The sequence below is a fragment of the Callorhinchus milii genome, unplaced genomic scaffold (genome assembly GCF_018977255.1).
Source record: "Callorhinchus milii isolate IMCB2004 unplaced genomic scaffold, IMCB_Cmil_1.0 Scaffold12, whole genome shotgun sequence".
NCBI classification, from domain to species: Eukaryota; Metazoa; Chordata; class Chondrichthyes; order Chimaeriformes; family Callorhinchidae; genus Callorhinchus; species Callorhinchus milii.
Window position 1 is genome coordinate 13,352,676 of NW_024704753.1, and position 19,535 is coordinate 13,372,210.

General features: G+C 48.0%; 1 protein-coding gene across 3 annotated transcripts in view; it reads left to right on the forward strand.

Annotated features, from left to right (window-relative positions):
• The window catches only part of sema3b (sema domain, immunoglobulin domain (Ig), short basic domain, secreted, (semaphorin) 3B), a 108,615-nt gene that overhangs the window by 45,790 nt on the left and 43,290 nt on the right, over positions 1 to 19,535 (forward strand). The window contains exons 1-2 of one of the 3 annotated variants that reach the window (XM_007890305.2): positions 1,185 to 1,330; positions 18,720 to 18,893. In XM_007890305.2, coding sequence (XP_007888496.2) covers positions 18,791 to 18,893 — 103 coding nt within the window. In that variant the 5' untranslated portion in view covers positions 1,185 to 1,330; positions 18,720 to 18,790. Of the gene's footprint in view, positions 1 to 1,184; positions 1,331 to 17,974; positions 18,175 to 18,719; positions 18,894 to 19,535 lie in introns of those variants that run through there. The other 2 variants (XM_007890307.2, XM_007890300.2) reach the window with 2 other exon arrangements.

The following is a 19,535-nucleotide window of genomic DNA, read 5'->3' on the forward strand; positions in this document are numbered from 1 at the left end:
CAAACCCATCCCACACAAAGTGCACTGTCATCATCTCTAAAAAAAATCTGATCAAACGTTTTACCATAATAATAATAATGATTCCTTTCATTTGATATAATGCCTACAATGTTGAAACATCTCAAAGCGATGAAAGGTAAATCGCTCATGAGTGTAGTGACCATATTTTGCAAATGCCTACAAACAGTCTTGAGGTGAACAGGTAATTTTATCTGGTGGGGAATTGGGGATTGTTCTTCTGAATTTCAATAGAGTCAATAATTTAATAATTTCAATAAATTAAATCTTTAATGTCCACCTGAACAGGCTGAGATGGGATCTCTGTGAAAGACGCTGTATAAAACACAAGGATCATGATTATGTGTTTATTACTACTCAGAATCTGAAGAAGTAAATCAAAGGGATTCTAATAATAATGATCCCTGCATTTGATATAGCGGCTTATCACATTGTTGAGACATATTAAAGTGCTTCATGGCAAAAAAAACAATGACAAAATGCGACAGCCAATTGCTCACATCAATGCCCCACAAACAATGGTGAATTGAATAACCAAATTATCATTTTTTATTAGGGATTATTACCCCAGGAATGCGATCCGCCAATCGACTAACAACTGGTTCCTACTTACTGCCAGGTAAATAGAGTAGCGTAAGAAAACTTGTCTAAGGTTTTGCCCCGACTGGGAATCAAACCCGAGATCTGGACCCCACTAAAGAGTTAATCTGTAGAAATCTCCTGGCCTTTATGTGCTGGTGAGATCGCAGGTGATTTCAAAATAAACCAGTCAAACAGAAGCATTGCTTCACCTCTGCTCCTTTTCCCCCCACCTTCCCCCACCCCCTCTCTCGGCACTCCCTCTCTGCTCAGTTTATGATCATTCTTCACTCACTCAGTCAGTCTAACACTCCCCAGCCTCGCTGCCACTACAACCTCTGGTATTTACAGCTTAGCGAACGCTGCCGGAATTGAACCCTGGCACCTGCTTTATTATGGATAAGAGCGGGGAGCTTGGGTGGATCCACACACACACAAACATAAAAATTCCCTGAAGCATCTTTCCTGACCTCCCACCCTCCCTCCCTCCCTCCCTGCTGTACGGACTCGAAAGGCGAGCTGACTTGAAGAAAGGACTTGTGCTTGTGTTGAGGCTCCCTTCACAGTCAAGTGAAGGGGCTCTTTTTGCTACCGGGATCAAACGTTGTCGGAGAAGTTGCTAAGAACGGGCGACAGGGTTGGAGGCTGGCGGCTGTGCTGCGCTGCGCTGCGCTGTCGGGCTGAGTGTCCTGTCTTCATCTCGGCTCAGAAGCAAGACGTTCGTTCCTGTGAAGTGAGTCTTTAAAAGTCCTGCGAAGCCGGTTTGAAATGTGCTTGTTTTTCGTTGGTTGTCTAGCATTTCAGAATGAAACGATATGGGGGTGGGGGCGGGACTGGTCTGTGTGTGAGGGACTAACTCACGTGAGTTAGTGCCGTCTGCTCTGTCCCTACCGCACTGCCCAGCGCTGACAAGCTCAGTGACTGTGCGTCCCCACAAAAGCAACGTGTGGCACAAGACTCCGTCTCTGTCTGCACCTCATTGAAGCCTTCGCTGACAGATGGCACCTGCCTTAAAATAACAAGCCTTTATTTACACAGCGGTAAAGCACTTTGTGCTTGAAACCATATCTGAATTTGCTTTGATGCGATGCTTTCAGAAGCATCATTGAGGGATATTTTGTACGTTTGTTGCAGTCTTGGTATTTAGGTGCTAGGCTGGGGTGCGGAGGGATGAACGGTGCTTTGAGAACATGAATGTTGTCTTACAACTGCACACTCTCTGCATTCCCCTGGCTTAGTTTCTTGTTTTCTCTGGAGCAAAAGGGGATCCGGGCGGTTTGATTTGATTGTTTGGTGGAGAGATCTGTGCACCTCTTAACCTCTCTCACACACACACACACACACATACACGTGCACACAGCAAAAGATGAAATGTTAGAATCTGAACATGAATTTCAGGTAGTAAATAACTAATCAAGCCCTTTTGTGTGGAATCACCACTTTTTGCTCCCTTTTCGGTATTTTCTGTCTAAGCACGAAGGCGCTTTATAAATACAAAATGTTGTTTAGGTTTTCCTGTGCTGGGAAACGCTGAGAGGGTGGACGATCCACTTTTACTTGTAATTTTACTTTGAACGGGTCGGTTTCAGGATCTTCACACGAACCTCCAAATCTCGTTGTGCCCCAGCACCTCCCTATCTCCCAGCCTTCTCACACCTCACTCTTCTACTCGGCCCCTTTGCTCAGCCAGTTCAGGCCCTCTGCACGTCCCTTGACCCCACCATCAGCAGCCGTGCTTTCAGCCACGACTCCCAGAACCTCTGGAACTCTCTGCCTCATCTTTACCCCTCTTCGTATCACATACATGAAGACCTTCCTCTTTGACCGAGCCTGCAGTCACCTCCCCTCACTCCCCGGCTCAATGTCAAACTCCGCCATTATTCACCTCTCCAAGACACTGCCTTGCCTGAAGGGCACTGTATACATACAAGTCCTTGCATTGTGTGTCTAGTCGGCTGGAAACAGCCTTTCTTTCAAAGAAAGTGCAGACCAGGCACTGGGGGCATGGAATCATCCCACTCAGCTCCTGTTAACCTTGCAAGCTAAAGCCCTAACAGGTAGGGTGGTCCTAGCTGGACAAGCAGCGGAAAAACTTTTTGGACAGCAATATCCATGGCAAGCTACGTGGTTTTAGCTGTTAGACTTCAGCATTACCCCAACGCACACTCTGCGGTCCCCAAGCCTTGGCTCTTGCCAACCTGCACAAGCAGGATGTGCCCTCCAGGGAGAGAGTGTACGTTCCATTCCAACAAGCTATCTCTGGGGTTTCCATGTTTAGGTGGATTTGGATACTCTTAAGTATGGTGATGGGTTTCTACATGTGCCAGACACTTGACAGGATCAGCAACAACAATATGCATTTACATGGTGCTCCTCATGCAGGGTAGAGTCTCAAAGCACTTATCAGTGGCGGATCCTGATGCTAAGCCAAGGGGAGGTGACGGTAGACACTGTTGTAGAGGAAGATTTTGAGGTGTGATGTGAACATGGAGAACGAGGGGGCAAGACGGAAGTATTGAGAGAGAATTCCAGAGTTTCAGGACGTAATGGCCTAAAGCTTGAGGATTAGGTTTGGCTGTGATGTTGCCTATCTCCTCCATTTCCCCCACCTCCTCCCCCACCACCTGGTGTCAAATAATCACCATTCAATGGGGAAGCTCTGGAGGGCTGGAGGATGTCTGGCTTGTGAAGCTGAACCCTGAGGGAAACGAGAAAGGAATCACAAGAGGAACACAAGGGGAATGAGAGAGTGTGAGAGCCATGGGTTACATCCCTGTGTGTTGAATGATGTGTTGCCCAGCGGAGAGCTGGCACACAACCACTTGGACCTTGGTTGGTAATGAAGAAAGCTCATTTCCCCCAGAGAGAGGATATTTTTCTGGTTTTACTAGTTCCACATTTCAGAGTTTCAGCTTCCCATCCTGCTGGATGTATTCAGGCTCTGTGAGAATATTTTTCATTTTTCTCTCTCTGGCAATTCTCTATCCCTTCTCCTTCCTCTCCACGCCTCAGCCTCTCTTCCCTCTGTTTTTTTTCCCCTTCCCGCCCTCCTTCCCTCTTTGTGTGTCAGCCTGGCTCAGTCGATAGCAGAGTCAGAAGGTTGTGCCCCATGTCAGGATGTTGAACTCGTAGTCTGGGCTGACAAGCCAGTATGGTGTTGGGGGGAACACTGCGTCGTGGAAGGTGCAGTCCTTTGGATGAGACATCAAACGGAGGTTGTTAAAGATGTTAAAGTTCCCATATCCCTCGGCAATGTTCTCTCCTGGCCGATAAGCCTGAGATAAATTGTTTATTCACACATGGCTGTGCGCAAATTGCCTGCTGTTTTTTTTTAGCCTACTTAACGATCACTGGGAAGCACTTTGTTTCTCAAGGGACAAAGAGCAGTAAAAATGCAGGTTCCTGGAGACTCCACAGGTTAAACAACCTCTCTTTATATTCTCCTTAATTTTCTTTCCTCAGCTAGAAGCCTCGCATTTTAGCACAACTCCCCGTTATTTACACAGGCCAACACCGCTGCTCCCCATTTCATTATTCCCCCACAATGTAGATGAGCTGTGCATTGGGATGAATGGACTGAATGTGACCTACACATTCATAAAAGTCCACAGCAGGACTCACTGCTACAGGTGACTGTGTGCCAGGACCCACACGCTGGCTGTCTTGATAGGCCAAGCTGTTATTACTGCAGGAATGTGTACCCTTGGGCGAAACTCTTATGTTGTCTAAAGTGAAGTATTCAGAGCTTTTGGAAGAATAGGCAACTTTAAAAGGTCCCCTTTGTCACTGTTTTGACAGCTTCAATGTAACTGTTTATCATTTTGGTACAAGTGAGAAACATGCCTTTCGGGGGAGCGGGGGTGGGCGGAAGGAGAGACAAGCACAGTTTAACTTCCAAATCTATCTGCTGAGCGGTAAATGTCGCTGTTCCTGGTTTATGATGTGCATTAATTTAAGGAATGATATATCTCAGGAGCCATTTTGCAAACAGTAAAAGACCACAAACAGCCATAAGGCAAGTGGCCGATTTTATCTGGGGGATTGTTGGCCAGGACACCAGGAGAGAGAAACTCCCTTCTCTATTCCAATCAATGCCCGAGATCTTTAACATCCAGCTGAACAGAGAGGATCTCGGATTAACGTTTCATCCGATGGACGGCACCTCCGACAATACAGCACCCACCACCCTCCCCCCAGCACTGCAGTGGAGGGTCAGCCCAGACTGTGAGCTCAAAGTCTCAATACGAGGCTTGAACATCTTGACCTTGAGGCCAGAATGCTACCAACTGAGTCAAGCTGATTGTGCGAATCCGTCCATGTCTTGATTTCTTTGCAGCTCCTATAGGAGGACATCAAGATGTGCATCGCAACCGCCCACTCGTGGGAGTTAACGGTGCCAGTAACTCCAAAATGCGAGGGGCGTGGGAGGTTCAAAATGCACCATCTTCTCTCGATCATCAGCGGATCGGGAGTTGAGTGTAACAAGCGGATTGAGAAGGGTGCCCTAACGATGGGACCTGGGTGTGGGAAGTTCGTCTCTCTAGTGTTCCCTCTGCCAACTCTTCAACCAACCAAAAAAAAAGGCAAAGGAAACACGAACATGTTAAAGGGCCGTTCAGTGCCCGATACACACAGCAGCAGCCCAGAGTGTTCAAGGCTGCTTTCAAACTTCTCCAGACCTTCTGATCTCAGAGTATTTGATCTCTGATCTAGTTCTTTAATCGAATTACAGCCTTGCAACTCCCTGCCAACCGGCTATTGTTGTCTGACAGACCGTAGCTGACAGACGCTGGACAATCATGTTATCTTTGTGATTCATGGCATTAGGATATGGAGTCATTGTCAAGACAGCTGTCATAGAGAGGTGTCTCGAGCCACTTCCAACCCGAATGTCTGATCTTCTGGTTGGACATCACAGGAACGATCAATGGTGTCGAGTTGGACAAAGCAATCAGTCTATCTTTGGTGCTTTGCCTCTAAATGTCACCAGCACGTTTTATACTCTTTTTTCATAATAATAACAATCCTTTGATTTGTGCCTAGATGTCAAAACGTTTCAAGTGCTTCACAAGTAACTGGTGTAGAGTGAAGTGCTTTATTATGTAGGCGAACACGGCAAACAATTTACGCACAGCAAATGCCCCACAAACAGCTATGAAGTGAATGACCAATTCTATTTGAGGGATTGTTGACGAGAAAACATCACAAACACCACTCTGACGTTTGCTTTGCCAAAACACTGATACTTTGGCTCACAAAGAACATAGTCACTGCACTTTACGGGAAATCCTGTGAAGCGCTTTAGGACATCCTCCCAACTGACGTGAAAGGAGCTATACCAAATGTGAGCATTATTATTATTCGCCCATGAAACACAGTCCATATATGAAACTATATATACACAGATACACTTTACAGTATATTCTTTATATATATCCATATACATATACCCTCCCTTGCGACATTCAAGACCCATCTCAAGACCCTCCTCTTCGACCATGCTTTCGATCTCCCTGCATCCCCCCCTGCCCTCCACCCTCCCCGACCCCGAGCTCAGGTCCGTAACTCTGTTTGTCCAGCGCCTTGGGACGTCCTCCCGACATGAAAGGTGCTATACAAATGTAATTTTGTTGTTATAATTCTGTGAAGCGCTTTGAGATGTCTTAACAACGTGATAAGGAGTTATATCAAATACAAGTATTATTATTATTGTCTCTTGACATTATTGCAATGCTTAAGTGTCTCGCTAGGATCGAGGCACATATGGAGAGGGTCGTGTGGTGGAAGACGGATTTACTCTTCAGCTCCCCCACCCCCACCTCTCAGTCAGGCTCCCGAGAACCACAATACAAAACAGCGTTAGTCGTGGGACCCCAGTGGCAGCTGAAGCCGTGTCCGTAACGGTGTTTAAAAGGGAATTGGATAAATCTGTGAGGAGAAATCACATTAAATAGAAGGGGAACGGGATCAGAGAAGATGTTACAGTTGGAGAAGTTGCTGCCCACACACATACAATGGACCAAAGGGTTAGCACAGTGTCCTTTAGTGATCGACAACACCAACAACTTGCATTTATGCAGTGACCTTCAACCAGAATAGGGTCTTGGAGTGCTTCATAGTGGCTAGGTTCAGATGGCGAGCAGGAGAGAGGGCAAGGGGGGAGGTGACCATAGGTGGGATGAAGAGGTAGGCCTTAAGATAGGAAAGGCTGAAGGCAGATAGAGAGGGGGTGGGGGTGAGACAGAGGGGTGGAGGGAGGGAGTTCAGGAGTTTAAGGGGCATAGAAATGTCAAGCTCGGCCTCTGATGGTAGTGTGGGGCACATGCACTAGGCACAAGTTTAGACGAGCGGCGTGGGGTGGGGGCGCGCGGAGGTTGAGCAGAGGAGTGGGGCCTGAGGAGATCAGAGAGGTAAGGAAGCTGGTGTGTGAAGGAATTCGTAGGTGAAGGAGCTTGAAATTGATCTGCTGAGAGATGGGGAGCCAGTGGAGACTGGCGAGCACTGGGGTGATGGACTTGCAATGCTGGACAGCAAGGTGCACAGCTGCAGGCCTGCTCGAGTCAGAGATGTATGAGTCGTTGGGGGGGTGGGGGTGCAGTAACGGAATACCATTGTTCTGATGTTATTGTAGAGCCGTGTGATTGTATCGCCAACACGATTGAGATTTACATGCAACCAACCCACTTCTAACAGTGCTATAAATTCTGAAACCAGGGATTGACATTGTGCACTGTGTAACTCATGTCTGTTCCAACGAATACAATGGATCTGTTGTGAAGTTATTGCGGGCTATAGTCTTGAACAGTCTCTAAACGTAATTTGTCTAATCCACTTAAATGCATGCCTAACGTGAACGGATTCTTGGCATTTTCCTCATTGTAAGATCGCCTTTGAATTACCTCCCAATTAGTTTCATGATTTACTCATTACTGGCACAGGATTTCTGGACAATGCAGAGCTGTAAAATTGCAACCTGTTACATATCACCAGTGGCCTAAGGCGTTTCATAACCAATACAGTCTGAGTTTGAGTGAGAGCATAAGTCATTTTGGGGGAGTAAAGTGCCAGGTTTGTTCAGTGGTAGCCCTCTCGCCTCTGAGTCAGAAGGCTGTAGGTTCAAACCTCACTTTGGAGACTTTGAACTCACGGTCTAGATTGATGCTCCAATATAGCACTGGGGGGAGCACCGTTGGGTTAGATCATTAAACTGAGGTCCCATCTGTGCCCTTTCTGGTGGATGCAAAAGATCCCATGGCAGTTTCTCTCGATTTCCTGGCCAACAATCTCCCAAATAAAATCGATGATTCACTTCATGACCCTTTGTGGGATATTACTATGCGCATTTTGACTGTAGGGTTTGTCTTCACAATATATATCATGATATTTTACAGTAAAATCCTATCAAAGCAAGGATTGTAATAATCAATAATAAAAGGAGGGAGGTTCAAAAAGCTTCTCCTCCCAGAGGGTTGTTGTCAGCATTTGTTGGGGAGGTGTTGATTGGGGGCTGTCAGAGAGGTGTTGATTGGGGGCTGTTGGATAAACATGTGGAGAGGCAGGGATTAGAGAGGAAGCAACAAGGAATTAGGATTAGGATGGACGGCTTTTGGAGGAGCAAAGATCAACACCTAAACATATCCTGCTCCTGTATGTTTGCATGGTTTGATGCTAGATCAATTGATATAACCAGTGGTTACTGTACTTTTCCATCACGCAATGTGCTATCTTTTATCATTGAATGTTCATTGATCAAAACCCATGCTTCTCTGTCTTTTGATTCCTGATGAGATTTTTTTCAAGTTTTTATCAATGTTAAGGAATTTAGGATTGTACCCACTGGGCAGTTTTATCTGAATTATGTATTATCTGTTTATGTCGCTCTCCCCCGCCCTTTCCACTCCACTACTGGTGGCCGAGTTTTAAAATTCTACGGGCCTAATATCCCTCCCTCTACCCCTCTGTCTAACTCCCCCTCTATTTACCTTTAAATACCACCTTAAAACCTATCTATTGACTGCTCCCATAGTCACCTCCCCCTCTGCGCTCTCCCTTGCTCGGCATCCAACATCGTCCTTGTAAAGTAATCTGAGATGTTACCCTGCATAAAGGGCGCTATATCAATGCATAATTGTTGACGTGTGTGTCTGCGTATAATACAGATGAAGGAAGAGAGAAATAATTATTCTGTTTGAATATTTACAGGAGCGTTCCAGCAAACCCTAAACCAAGGATTTGTGGAATTTCTAACAACATTCTGTCTTAAAGGATCCTGTTGAGAAATAGCAAGTATTTCACCCAATTGTGGATGGTGGATCAGCTGTTTGGCTCCATCAATTGGACACATAGACATATCCTCAACTTTGTGAAATCTATTGGGTAGGATAGAACTAGCAAGATACGTCAGCCTGGCTCAGTTGGTAGCACTCTGGCCTCCGAATCTGGAATTTCCCACTTCAGGACTTTGAGCTCATCATCTGAGCTGACCTTCTGATGCAGTGCTGGGAGTGTGCTGCATTGCCGGTTGCGATATGTTAAACCAAGGTCCCGTCTACCTGTTGAGGTGGATGTTAAATATTTCACAGCTGAATTCAGAAAGATACAGAAATTTCTCCCGGTGTCCTAACCCCCAGATAAAATCAAATCATTCACTTTGAGGCTGTTTGTGGGACACTGCCGTGTACAAATTGGTTGCCTCGTTTGACTGCAAAATACAGTCACTACAGTTTACAGTAAAAAATTGGTGAACCTGTTTTAAGACATTAAATTATGTGGTTAGATGCCAGATCAAATGCAAGGATTATATTTTATCCTCACTATTTGACCTTGGCTACTTTCCCTCCGTGGCGTTCCTCACTTCGGTTCATAACGTACGTTACAGTAGCGCTTACAATTGTGAAACCGTCCGAGGCTCTCGATGTCTCACCCTTTTTAACAACCAGTTTATTAGATATTTAACTGACGTCGAGGCCTTTATCCCTCTGTCACACATAAACTCATGTAAGTGATGCCTGGCTTTGTTCGAGGCGTGTCAAACATTGCACTAACCCTCGATGCTACAGCACTCGGTGACCCTGACCCGCTCCTCGCTGTCCATCTTCCTCCCTCATCACCGGGTCATAGACAGTAGAATCATAGACAGTAATAGCCCAGAAACATCCAGTCAGTCCATCCTCTGGTGACCATGTGACCCGGTCCCCTCTGGTGACCACGTGACCCGGTCCCCTCTGGTGACCATGTGACCCCTGTCCCCATTGGTGACCCTTGTCCCCTCTGGTGACCATGTGACCCGGTCCCCTCTGGTGACCATGTGACCCCTGTCCCCATTGGTGACCCTTGTCCCCTCTGGTGACCATGTGACCCTGTCCCCTCTGGTGACCATGTGACCCCTTCCCCTCTAGTGACCATGTGACCCCTTCCCCTCTGGTGACCATGTGATCCCATCCCCTCTGGTGACCATGTGACCCGGTCCCCTCTAGTGACCATGTGACCCGGTCCCCTCTAGTGACCATGTGATCCCATCCCCTCTAGTGACCATGTGACCCCTTCCCCTCTAGTGACCATGTGACCCAGTCCCCTCTAGTGACCATGTGACCCCTTCCCCTCTAGTGACCATGTGACCCCGTCCCCTCTAGTGAGACCATGTGACCCCGTCTCCTCTAGTGAGACCATGTGATCCCATCCCCTCTAGTGACCATGTGACCCAGTCCCCTCTAGTGACCATGTGACCCCTTCCCCTCTAGTGACCATGTGACCCCGTCCCCTCTAGTGAGACCATGTGACCCCGTCTCCTCTAGTGAGACCATGTGATCCCATCCCCTCTAGTGACCATGTGACCCCGTCCCCTCTAGTGACCATGTGACCCCTTCCCCTCTAGTGACCATGTGACCCCTTCCCCTCTAGTGACCATGTAACCCGGTCCCCTCTAGTGACCATGTGACCCGGTCCCCTCTAGTGACCATGTGACCCGGTCCCCTCTAGTGACCATGTGACCCTGTCCCCTCTAGTGACCATGTGCAAGTTTCCTTACTCCACACAGAGCCTAATAATAAACCCGGTCCCCTCTAGTGACCATGTGACCCCTTCCCCTCTAGTGACCATGTGACCCCTTCCCCTCTAGTGACCATGTGATCCAGTCCCCTGAGTGACCATGTGACCCCTTCCCCTCTGGTGACCATGTGATCCCATCCCCTCTGGTGACCTTGTGATCTCTTCCTCTCTAGTGACCATGTGACCTGGTCCCCTCTGGTGACCATGTGACCCCGTCCCCTCTAGTGACCATGTGGCCCCGTCCCCTTTAGTGACCATGTGATCCCGTCCCCTCTAGTGAGACCATGTGACCCCGTCCCCTCTAGTGAGACCATGTGATCCCATCCCCTCTAGTGACCATGTGACCCGGTCCCCTCTAGTGACCATGTGACCCGGTCCCCTCTAGTGACCATGTGACCCGGTCCCCTCTAGTGACCATGTGACCCGGTCCCCTCTAGTGACCATGTGACCCGGTCCCCTCTAGTGACCATGTAACCCGGTCCCCTCTAGTGACCATGTGACGCCTTCCCCTCTAGTGACCATGTGACCCGGTCCCCTCTAGTGACCATGTAACCCGGTCCCCTCTAGTGACCATGTGACGCCTTCCCCTCTAGTGACCATGTGGCCCCGTCCCCTCTAGTAGCCATGTGACCCCGTCCCCTCTAGCGACCATCTGACCTATCCTTAAGTCCGGTTCTATCTCCCATTTCCATGACCCTTCGCCCGCCCTCATACCCCCTGCTGACTCTCTCACCTGGCTGATCTTTGGGTGGCAGGTATCATCTGCTGACTGGTGCTGCTCATTGCGTGTGAATGATTGACAGCTGGCGGGTGATATCTGGTCTTGCAATTGGGTTATTTTATTGACCTGCTCGCTACATAATAAAGCTGCGGATTACCGGAAGATATAAAACCTTCTGTCATCCAGTAATAAAGATCTCCATCCATTCTTGTAGGGACCACACCCAAGCAGATTTGAGGTACAGATCAGCCACGATCTAATAGAATGACGGAACAGGCTCGAGGGGCTGAATGGCCTACTCCTGTTCTTATGTTCCTACGATCGCAAGTAAAGAAGCATTCTTCAGGTCCAGAGCAACCATTTGACCTCCATCCCCTCTTGCGATCATGTGACCACCGTTCCTACTAGTGACCACGTGACCCCCATCTTCGTTATTGAGTGCATAGACTGCTTGAAAAGAATTAGATGCTTGAAAAATACAGAATATGTCCTGCAGCTTAGTGGTTAGAGCACTCGCCTCGCAAGCAAGAGGTCCTGGGTTTGATTCCTGGGCAGGGCTAAACATTGGGCAAGTTTCCTCACTCCACCTGCCTGTGTTTACCTAGAAGTAAGTAGGAACCCGGTTGTTAGTCGATTGGCGGATCGCTTTTCTGGCCGTAATAATCCCTTCAAAGAAATTAAAATAATAATAATTTAGTCAATCAATCCACTCCTGTATGTGGGACACTGCTGTATACAATTGGCTGCCGTGTTTCACCCACAAAAGATAGAGTCAATTCACTTTACAGTATATTCTGTGAAGCGCTTTGGGACATCCTCCCGACGTGAAAAGCGCTATATCAAATGCAAAGATTATTATTATTATCTCAACCAACAACAACAAAATTACATTTGTATAGCGCCTTTCACGTCGGGAGGACATCCCAAGGCGCTGGACAGAGTACAGCATTTCAGACCCGAGCCGGGGTTGGGTGAGTAAGGGAGGGGCGGGGAAGTGGGATGGCCGATGGCATGGTCGAAGAGGAGGGTCTTGATGCAGGATTTGAAGGAGGCTAAGGAGGGGGCGAGGCAGAGTGACTGGGAGATGGAATTCCAGAGGTTGGGGGCAGAGTAGCTGAAGGCTCTCCCGCCAATGGTGGGGCAGGTGGGTCAGGGGACGTGGAGCAGGTCAGAGCCGGGTGAGTGGACAGAGCAGGCGGGTTGGTAGGGGGTTAGGATGTCACAGAGGTAGGGTGGGGTGAGGCCATGGAGGGCTTCGTATGTGAGGACCAGGATCTTGAACTGGATCCTCTGAAGGATAGGGAGCCAGTGGAGTCGGGCGATAACGGGGGAGATGGAGTCACGGAATTTGGTGCGGGAGAGGACACGGGCTGCAGAGTTCTGGATTATCTGCAGCCTGTGGAGGGAGGAGTTGGGAAGGCCGACAAGTTTGCATAGTGTGAGCCTGGAGGTGATGAAGGCATGAACAAGAGTCTCAGCGGCCTGAGGAATGAGATAGTGGCGGAGTCGGGCGATGTTACGGAGGTGAGGGAAGGCAGAGCGGGTCATGGCTTGAATGTGGGGGAGAAAAGACAGTTGAGGGTCGAACAAGACACCTCGGTTCCTGACTGACTGGTGAGTTGTAGTGTGCAACCATGGAGGTTGATGCTGCCAGAGCCTGAGGTGCTGAGATGCTGGTGTGAGACAATCAGGAGGGCCTCAGTCTTGTTCACATTCAACCATAGGAAATTTGCCCTCATCCAGGACTTGATGTCCGACAGCAGTCTGTCAGGACAGCAGTGGTAAAAAACACAAAGACGTGATAAAGTGTTATATCAAATGCAAGGAGTCTTATTAATTATTATTAGAATATTAAAGGTTATGGGGAGTGAGCAGGAGAACAGTATGAAAAAAATTCTAGCGCGTCAGCCTAGATGGTGAGCTGAAAGTCCCCAATGTGGAGCTCGAAACCCACAACTTTCTGACTTAGAGATGAGCTCGCTAGCGACTGAGCCAGGATGAAACCCTAATCCATCACAGTGAACACGACTGAGCTTGTTACTGTGGGAAACGGAAAACTATTCTTCTCAGGATGGGGATTGAGGCCCATTGTGGAATGTGTAGCGAGAGCTTTACTCTACACAACGTTGTGTTACACCTGACTTGGGAATGTTTGATGCTGGGCACCAAAAAGGGGGGACTTTCCGCTCGCTTGCGAAGCACAAAAAGGATCTGGCTTGGAATGTTGTTGGCAAAATTCTTTAAAGTTCCTTTGGTTTCAACGGAGACGGAAATGTAACTTTGTGGTTGAGAAACGATACGTTGGCAATATTGTGGCTCTCGGAAAGTTCAGTGTTAGTTTAACAAAATAAAACCTGTCTGAGACTTGCATAAATCTTGTCTAATTGCAAAAGGTTTTGGATCTGGATCAAGCACTGTTAATGTGAACGCTTGTCACTCTCTCTCTCTCTCCACCAGTTGTCTGCCACCAGTTGTCCCTCTCTCATTCCCCGTCATTACCAAACACACTCAGCACCTTTCATTTTTTCGAACCAGAATAACAAAACGTTTCCTCTTATTAAATTGCTTAGGAAATACAGCGATTTAGACCCCCATCATGTGGAGTTCTGTAGCGTAGTGGTTAGTGTGATCGCCTCGCAAGCAAGTGGACCCGGGATCCATTCCCGAGTGGGGGGCAAACCTAGACAAGTTTCCTTACTTCACATGCCTCTGTTTACCTAGCAGTAGGTAGGAAATCGGTTGTTAGTCAATTGGCAGATCACTTTCCGGGGGTAATAATCCCTCAAAAAAAATCACTCAATCCATGACTGTAAGACACTGCTGTGCGCAATTGGCTGCTGCGTTTCGCCCACAAAATATACACTCTACTTTACAGTAAATCCTGTGAAGCACTGTGAGACGTCAACGACGCTATATCAAATGCAAGGATTATTATTATTAATAAGGAATACGAGCTGGTTGGTGGCAGCTCCCGATGGCGGGGCTGAGACTGGGGCCTGAGAGGCTGGATTTTTCTGCACATTTTCTTGGCGTGAGCTGGCGGAAAATCGAGAACGACACTGCAGTCTGCAGCCAGCCCTAATAGAAGACATCTGAGGACAGTGAGGAAGGGAAGGAGGTGACTCATATCTGCTTCACGTCTTATTGATGCTATTTGAACAACGCAAAGATTTTCAACCAAATCAATTCGCCCGCTCGGACCTGCTGCCTGTTAAGTTCGAGGCTGCAGTAAATCCTTTGCAGGGGATCAGGCAGAGCTAGGTCACTACACTGTATGTACGAGCCTTGCTGCAGTTTTATACAATCCACCTACTCAGCTCTATTCCCACACAGGACTGACACTCACACGGGTGAGTCCAACTGTTCATAATATAATAATCCTTTTATTTGATATGGTACCTTCTCACATTGCCAAGGTGTCTTAAAGTGCTTCACAAGATACACCGTAAAGTTCAGTCACTGTGCATTTGTAGATGACGCAGCAGCCACTTACCACACAGCAAGGTCCCCAAAACCAGCCATGAGGTGAGTGACAAATTTTATCTGGGAGCTTGTTGGCCGGGCCACCCGGAGAAACTCCATTCTCTTTTCCAATAGTGCCATGGGATATTTAACGTGAACTGAACAAGCACAGACGGGACCTTGGTTTGACGTCTCAGTTCAAGGACGGTGCTTCTGACAATCCAGTGCTCTCCTCCGCCCTGCACCGGAGTGTGACCAAGGCTGTGAGTTCAAGGTCCTGGGGTTTGAATCCACAATTTTCTGACTCAGAGATGAGAGTGTTACTGAATGAGCCAAACTGGCACACTGCAATGAAGTATGTTCACATTTTCCCGGAAAAGAGAAGAGAGTTTTTTCTGGTGTCCTACTCATCAGTCCCCCAAATCCACATCAGTTGGCAGCTCATAGCTCTCTGTGGGACATTGCTGTGCGTCTATTGGTTGCTGCATTCACCTACAAATTCGCTTGACAGTAAATCCTTTGACGTACTTTAAGATGTTTATAAGATCTTTGCAATTGATAGGTTATAGTGATATTAAATGCAAGAATTATAATTACATATGCAATCATTTTGAGGGAGTAATTCATTGAATCAGGGATCTGTATTGGAGGTGTGGGTTGGTCTGGGACTGTGTGGGCAAGAAAGGATTAAAAGGCCTTTCTGTGCTGAACCCCTCTCTCCCCCACTCAACACCCCCCCCCCCAAACCACCTGGAATAATCTTGAATCTTGCCAAAGGAAAAGTCACTGTATTTGTGCAGTAATGACTTCACACTGGACTTTACCTCCCCCCTGAATGTTGTAAAGCGAATGATTTAGATTTTCTGCTGTCACCTGGTGTCTGTGGTGTGCTCGCATCCCATCCCCACTGGAACTCTCTGATCTAATCGCTCTCCACTGCTCTTTTCCCCCCCCTCGCCTCCTTCGTGCCCTTCACATCTGCATTCTCCGAATGTCTGTTTAATTCAGGGCTCGCTGCCTGCGACTGCGAAATCTTTGATTTCAAGTTCACATCTGTGCCGAGCCCTTCCAACATCTGGAGTGTAGCAAGCCATTTCTGCTGGGATTCTCTTTGGGTGAGGCATGGGTCATCTCGGTTTTGTAGCTTTTTAAGCTACAACCCCTTTTTTCTAAGCTGCCATTTAACGACCGTGTTTCATTTAAGGGTATTTCACTTGCAGTTCCCAGGATATTCCCAGTCTAATTCCAATGGAAAAATCTGAAGAATCATTGTATCTCTCACCCAAGGTGTCAGCCTGGCTCGGTCGATAGCACTCTCGCCTCTGAGTCAGAATGTTGCGGGTTCGATCCCCACGTCAGGGACTTTGAGCTAACAATCTAGACAGACACTCCAGTGCTGGGGAGTGCTGCATTGTCAGAGGCACAGTCATTCACAAAAAAAACACACAGTCACTACACCTTGCATTATATTCTGTGAAGCGCTTTGAAACGTCTCAACGACATGATAAGGCGCTATATCAAATGCAAGATTTATTATTATTAGATTCGCTGAGATGTTAAACCGAGGTCCCGACTGCCTGAGTTTCTCACGCTGTCCTAGCCCACAATCCCCCGGGGAAAAAACAATCGGTCATTCACTTCATGGCTGTTTGGGGGCTTTGCCGTGTGCTTTGTTTTTTTAATTGCAAAATACACAATCGGTGCATTTTACAGTACATCCTGTGAAGCACTTTGGGACGCTCTAAAGACTCGTAAGGTGCTGTAAAAATGATTATCTTAAAGTGAACTTTCCAGTGCAGGGGAGGGTGTGGGGGGCACTGGCTCACAATCCTGTGACCCCCTCCTGTGACACAGCTCCTATTTCTTTTCTTCTCGCACTATTGAAAGCAATTGTAGTACTCCTTACTGATAGCTGGATGTGATCAGCAGGCTCAATAATACTAATGATAATAAGAATGATAAATAATCCACACATTTGGTATAACACCTTATCACGTTGGAAGGAAGTCTCAAAGCGCTTCACAGGAATTACTGTGAAATGAAATGATTTGTAGGCAAATGCTCACAACAGTGTCCCACAAACAGCCATGAAGTTAATGACCAATTGCTTTTTCTCTGGGGGATTGTTGGCCAGGACACCAGGAGAAACTCCCTTCTCTTTTCGAATAGTGCCATGGATTCTTTAACCTCCGCCTGAACAGACAGATGGGACCTCAGTTTAACATCTCATCTGCAGGATGATACCTCTGACAGTGCAACCACCCCCCCCGCCCCCCCCCCCCCACCTCGTAAGGGACAGGAGTATGGGTGGTGGGAATGGGATGGGTGTTGCTGGGGCCAGGCACAGATCAGGTGCTCATCTGTTGAGATTTATTCAGTCATCCTTACGGAGCTGGGAGGGGAGTCCTATAGCTCAATGGTTAGAGCACTTGCCTCGCAAGCAAGAGGAACTGGGTTTGATTCCCGGCGGGGCGAAACCTTAGGCAAGTTTCCTTACTCCACACGCCTCTGCTTACTTAGCAGTGAGTAGGAATCGGATTGTTTGTCAATTGGCGGATTGCTTTCCTGGGGTAATAATCCCTCCCAAAACAAACAAAAAATTAGGTCACTCAATCCACAACTTTTGTGGATTACCGGCGTGAGCAATTGGCAGCTGCGTTTTACCCACAAAATACACAGTCAATTCACTTTACAGTATCTTCTGCGAAGTGCTTTGTGAAAGCGCTATAATCAAACACAAGGATTATTATTATTATTCCTGCCTCATGACTGCGAACGGTCACCAGATAAGATTGCGGCAAAACAGTTTCACGCCATCGTGCCAGATTGCGTGCCTTGTTTTGAGAAGCCACTTCATGGAAAAACTGTGCCTTAGTTTGAATATTTGCCGTTCGTGCTTGCGCGCAGGGGAGGAGATTAGACAGGTTGGCAGCAGAGCTTTTGAGAGTTGAAAAGCTTTTCTGTTTAATTAAGCCCATTCTTCTACTCCCTTCCCTTTCTCTTTTTCTCTCTCTTTCTCCCGCTCCCCCCTCCCCACTCCCCTCCTTTCTCTGGCTGTCAGCTCTGGCATGACCTAAGCGTCAACAGCAATGCTCAGCACTTGCACTGAGCGGAGTCTGTGTGCAGCCGAGCCAAGAAAGTGCAGAGCAGCGAAGGGAAGAGAGTGAGTTAAACAGAGACTCGCAAACAGACTGCAGCTCAGTGCGAGGTAACAGGACACCCACAGCCCAAACTGACCTCTGCCTCTCTCTCATTACCTGTCCCATTGATGGGATGAGCCCCCAAAACGTGCTGGTGAGAGGGGGAAACGGGGGACTGGAGGGAAAGGGAGCTGGAGAATTGGAAACGTTAAGTACATTCCTGGAACTCTTTCCATGTGGAAAGTGGATTAGGTTTGCGAAGCCAAGTGTTTTGTTGTGTGGTGCAGGAGGGGGAGGGGCGGAGGGGGATGGAGGGAGGAAGGGTTCAAGGAGGGGAGGAATGGGGAGAGAAAGAAGGGAGACATGGGATGGGGGCGGGGGGGGGGGTGGGGTGGGGAGAAGGAAGAAATATTTAGGTCTCTGTGAAAACGGAGCAGGTTGGATTCTTGGTTTGGTTGCACGCTCTCAAGCTCTGGCTCTGACTGTCTGATTCCGTGTTCTGTTGCCACCCCAGTACCTGCCGGCCCGCAGTCTGGGGTGTGATAGGGACAAGTGGAATGGGACATTGTGTGGCTGGGGGTTGTGGGCTGGGGTGAGGGTGGGGGAAGGAGATTATTTTCATCGTCCAAGTCGTTGACTGTCCAGCGCCTTGGGCCGACGTGAAAGGCGCTGTACAAATGTAATTTGTTATTGTCGTCTCCGCTGTCCAATGGAGAGAGTGGACCTAATGATGTCTCCCTTCCACTTTTCAGGAATCGGATCCGGCTGCCGAGAGGACGAGATTGTAACGTAAGGGAGGGTCTCGCTTGTTGCCGTGGGAACCATGGCTCTCCTGTGGAACTGGGTCCTGATCCAGCTCGTGGCTGTGAATGCCTTTCATGGGAAAACTAAAGGACTCAACCCAAGGCTAAAGATGTCTTATAACGGTGAGTAACTGTACACAAAGCGACGACCGTCAGCAGTTCCTGGGCACAGGGTGTTCAGTGATGTGCCTCGGGGAGTTTCTGAGCAACTAGGATAGATTTTGCTCAAGTGGGATAAAGAACGACACCTCCCACGATGCAGAGGTCCCCCAGCACTGCACTGGAGCGTCAGTCTGCACTGTGAGCTCAAAGTCCCCAACGAGAAACTTCTCCATCGTTTTTGTCAGCCTGGCACAGTCAGTAACACTCTCCGTCGCTGAGTAAGAAGGCCATGGGTTTGAGCTCACACTTGAAGTCATTCCTCCTACTTCATTACTGCACTGACGGTGACATAATTTGCTCTGATGTGAACAGAGCTGTGTTGTTTCACGTCTCTTGCCCAGGCTGGCTCTGTACCCTTTTGCAATAGGAACTTAAGACCGATCTCCAAACTGATACCGATGCCCTTCTCCCTACGAAATCCCTGAACTGAATGATGATTTGGAGTGAACATTTACCACAATGAACTCAATGTCATCATTCACACATTGTCCTTAGCTGGGAAGGCAACATAAGGGCAACTGGGGATGAAAGGTCAACATATGCCAGGAATGAGGTACTTCAGTTACGAGGAGAAACTAGAGAAACTAGCTTTGTTCTCCTTGG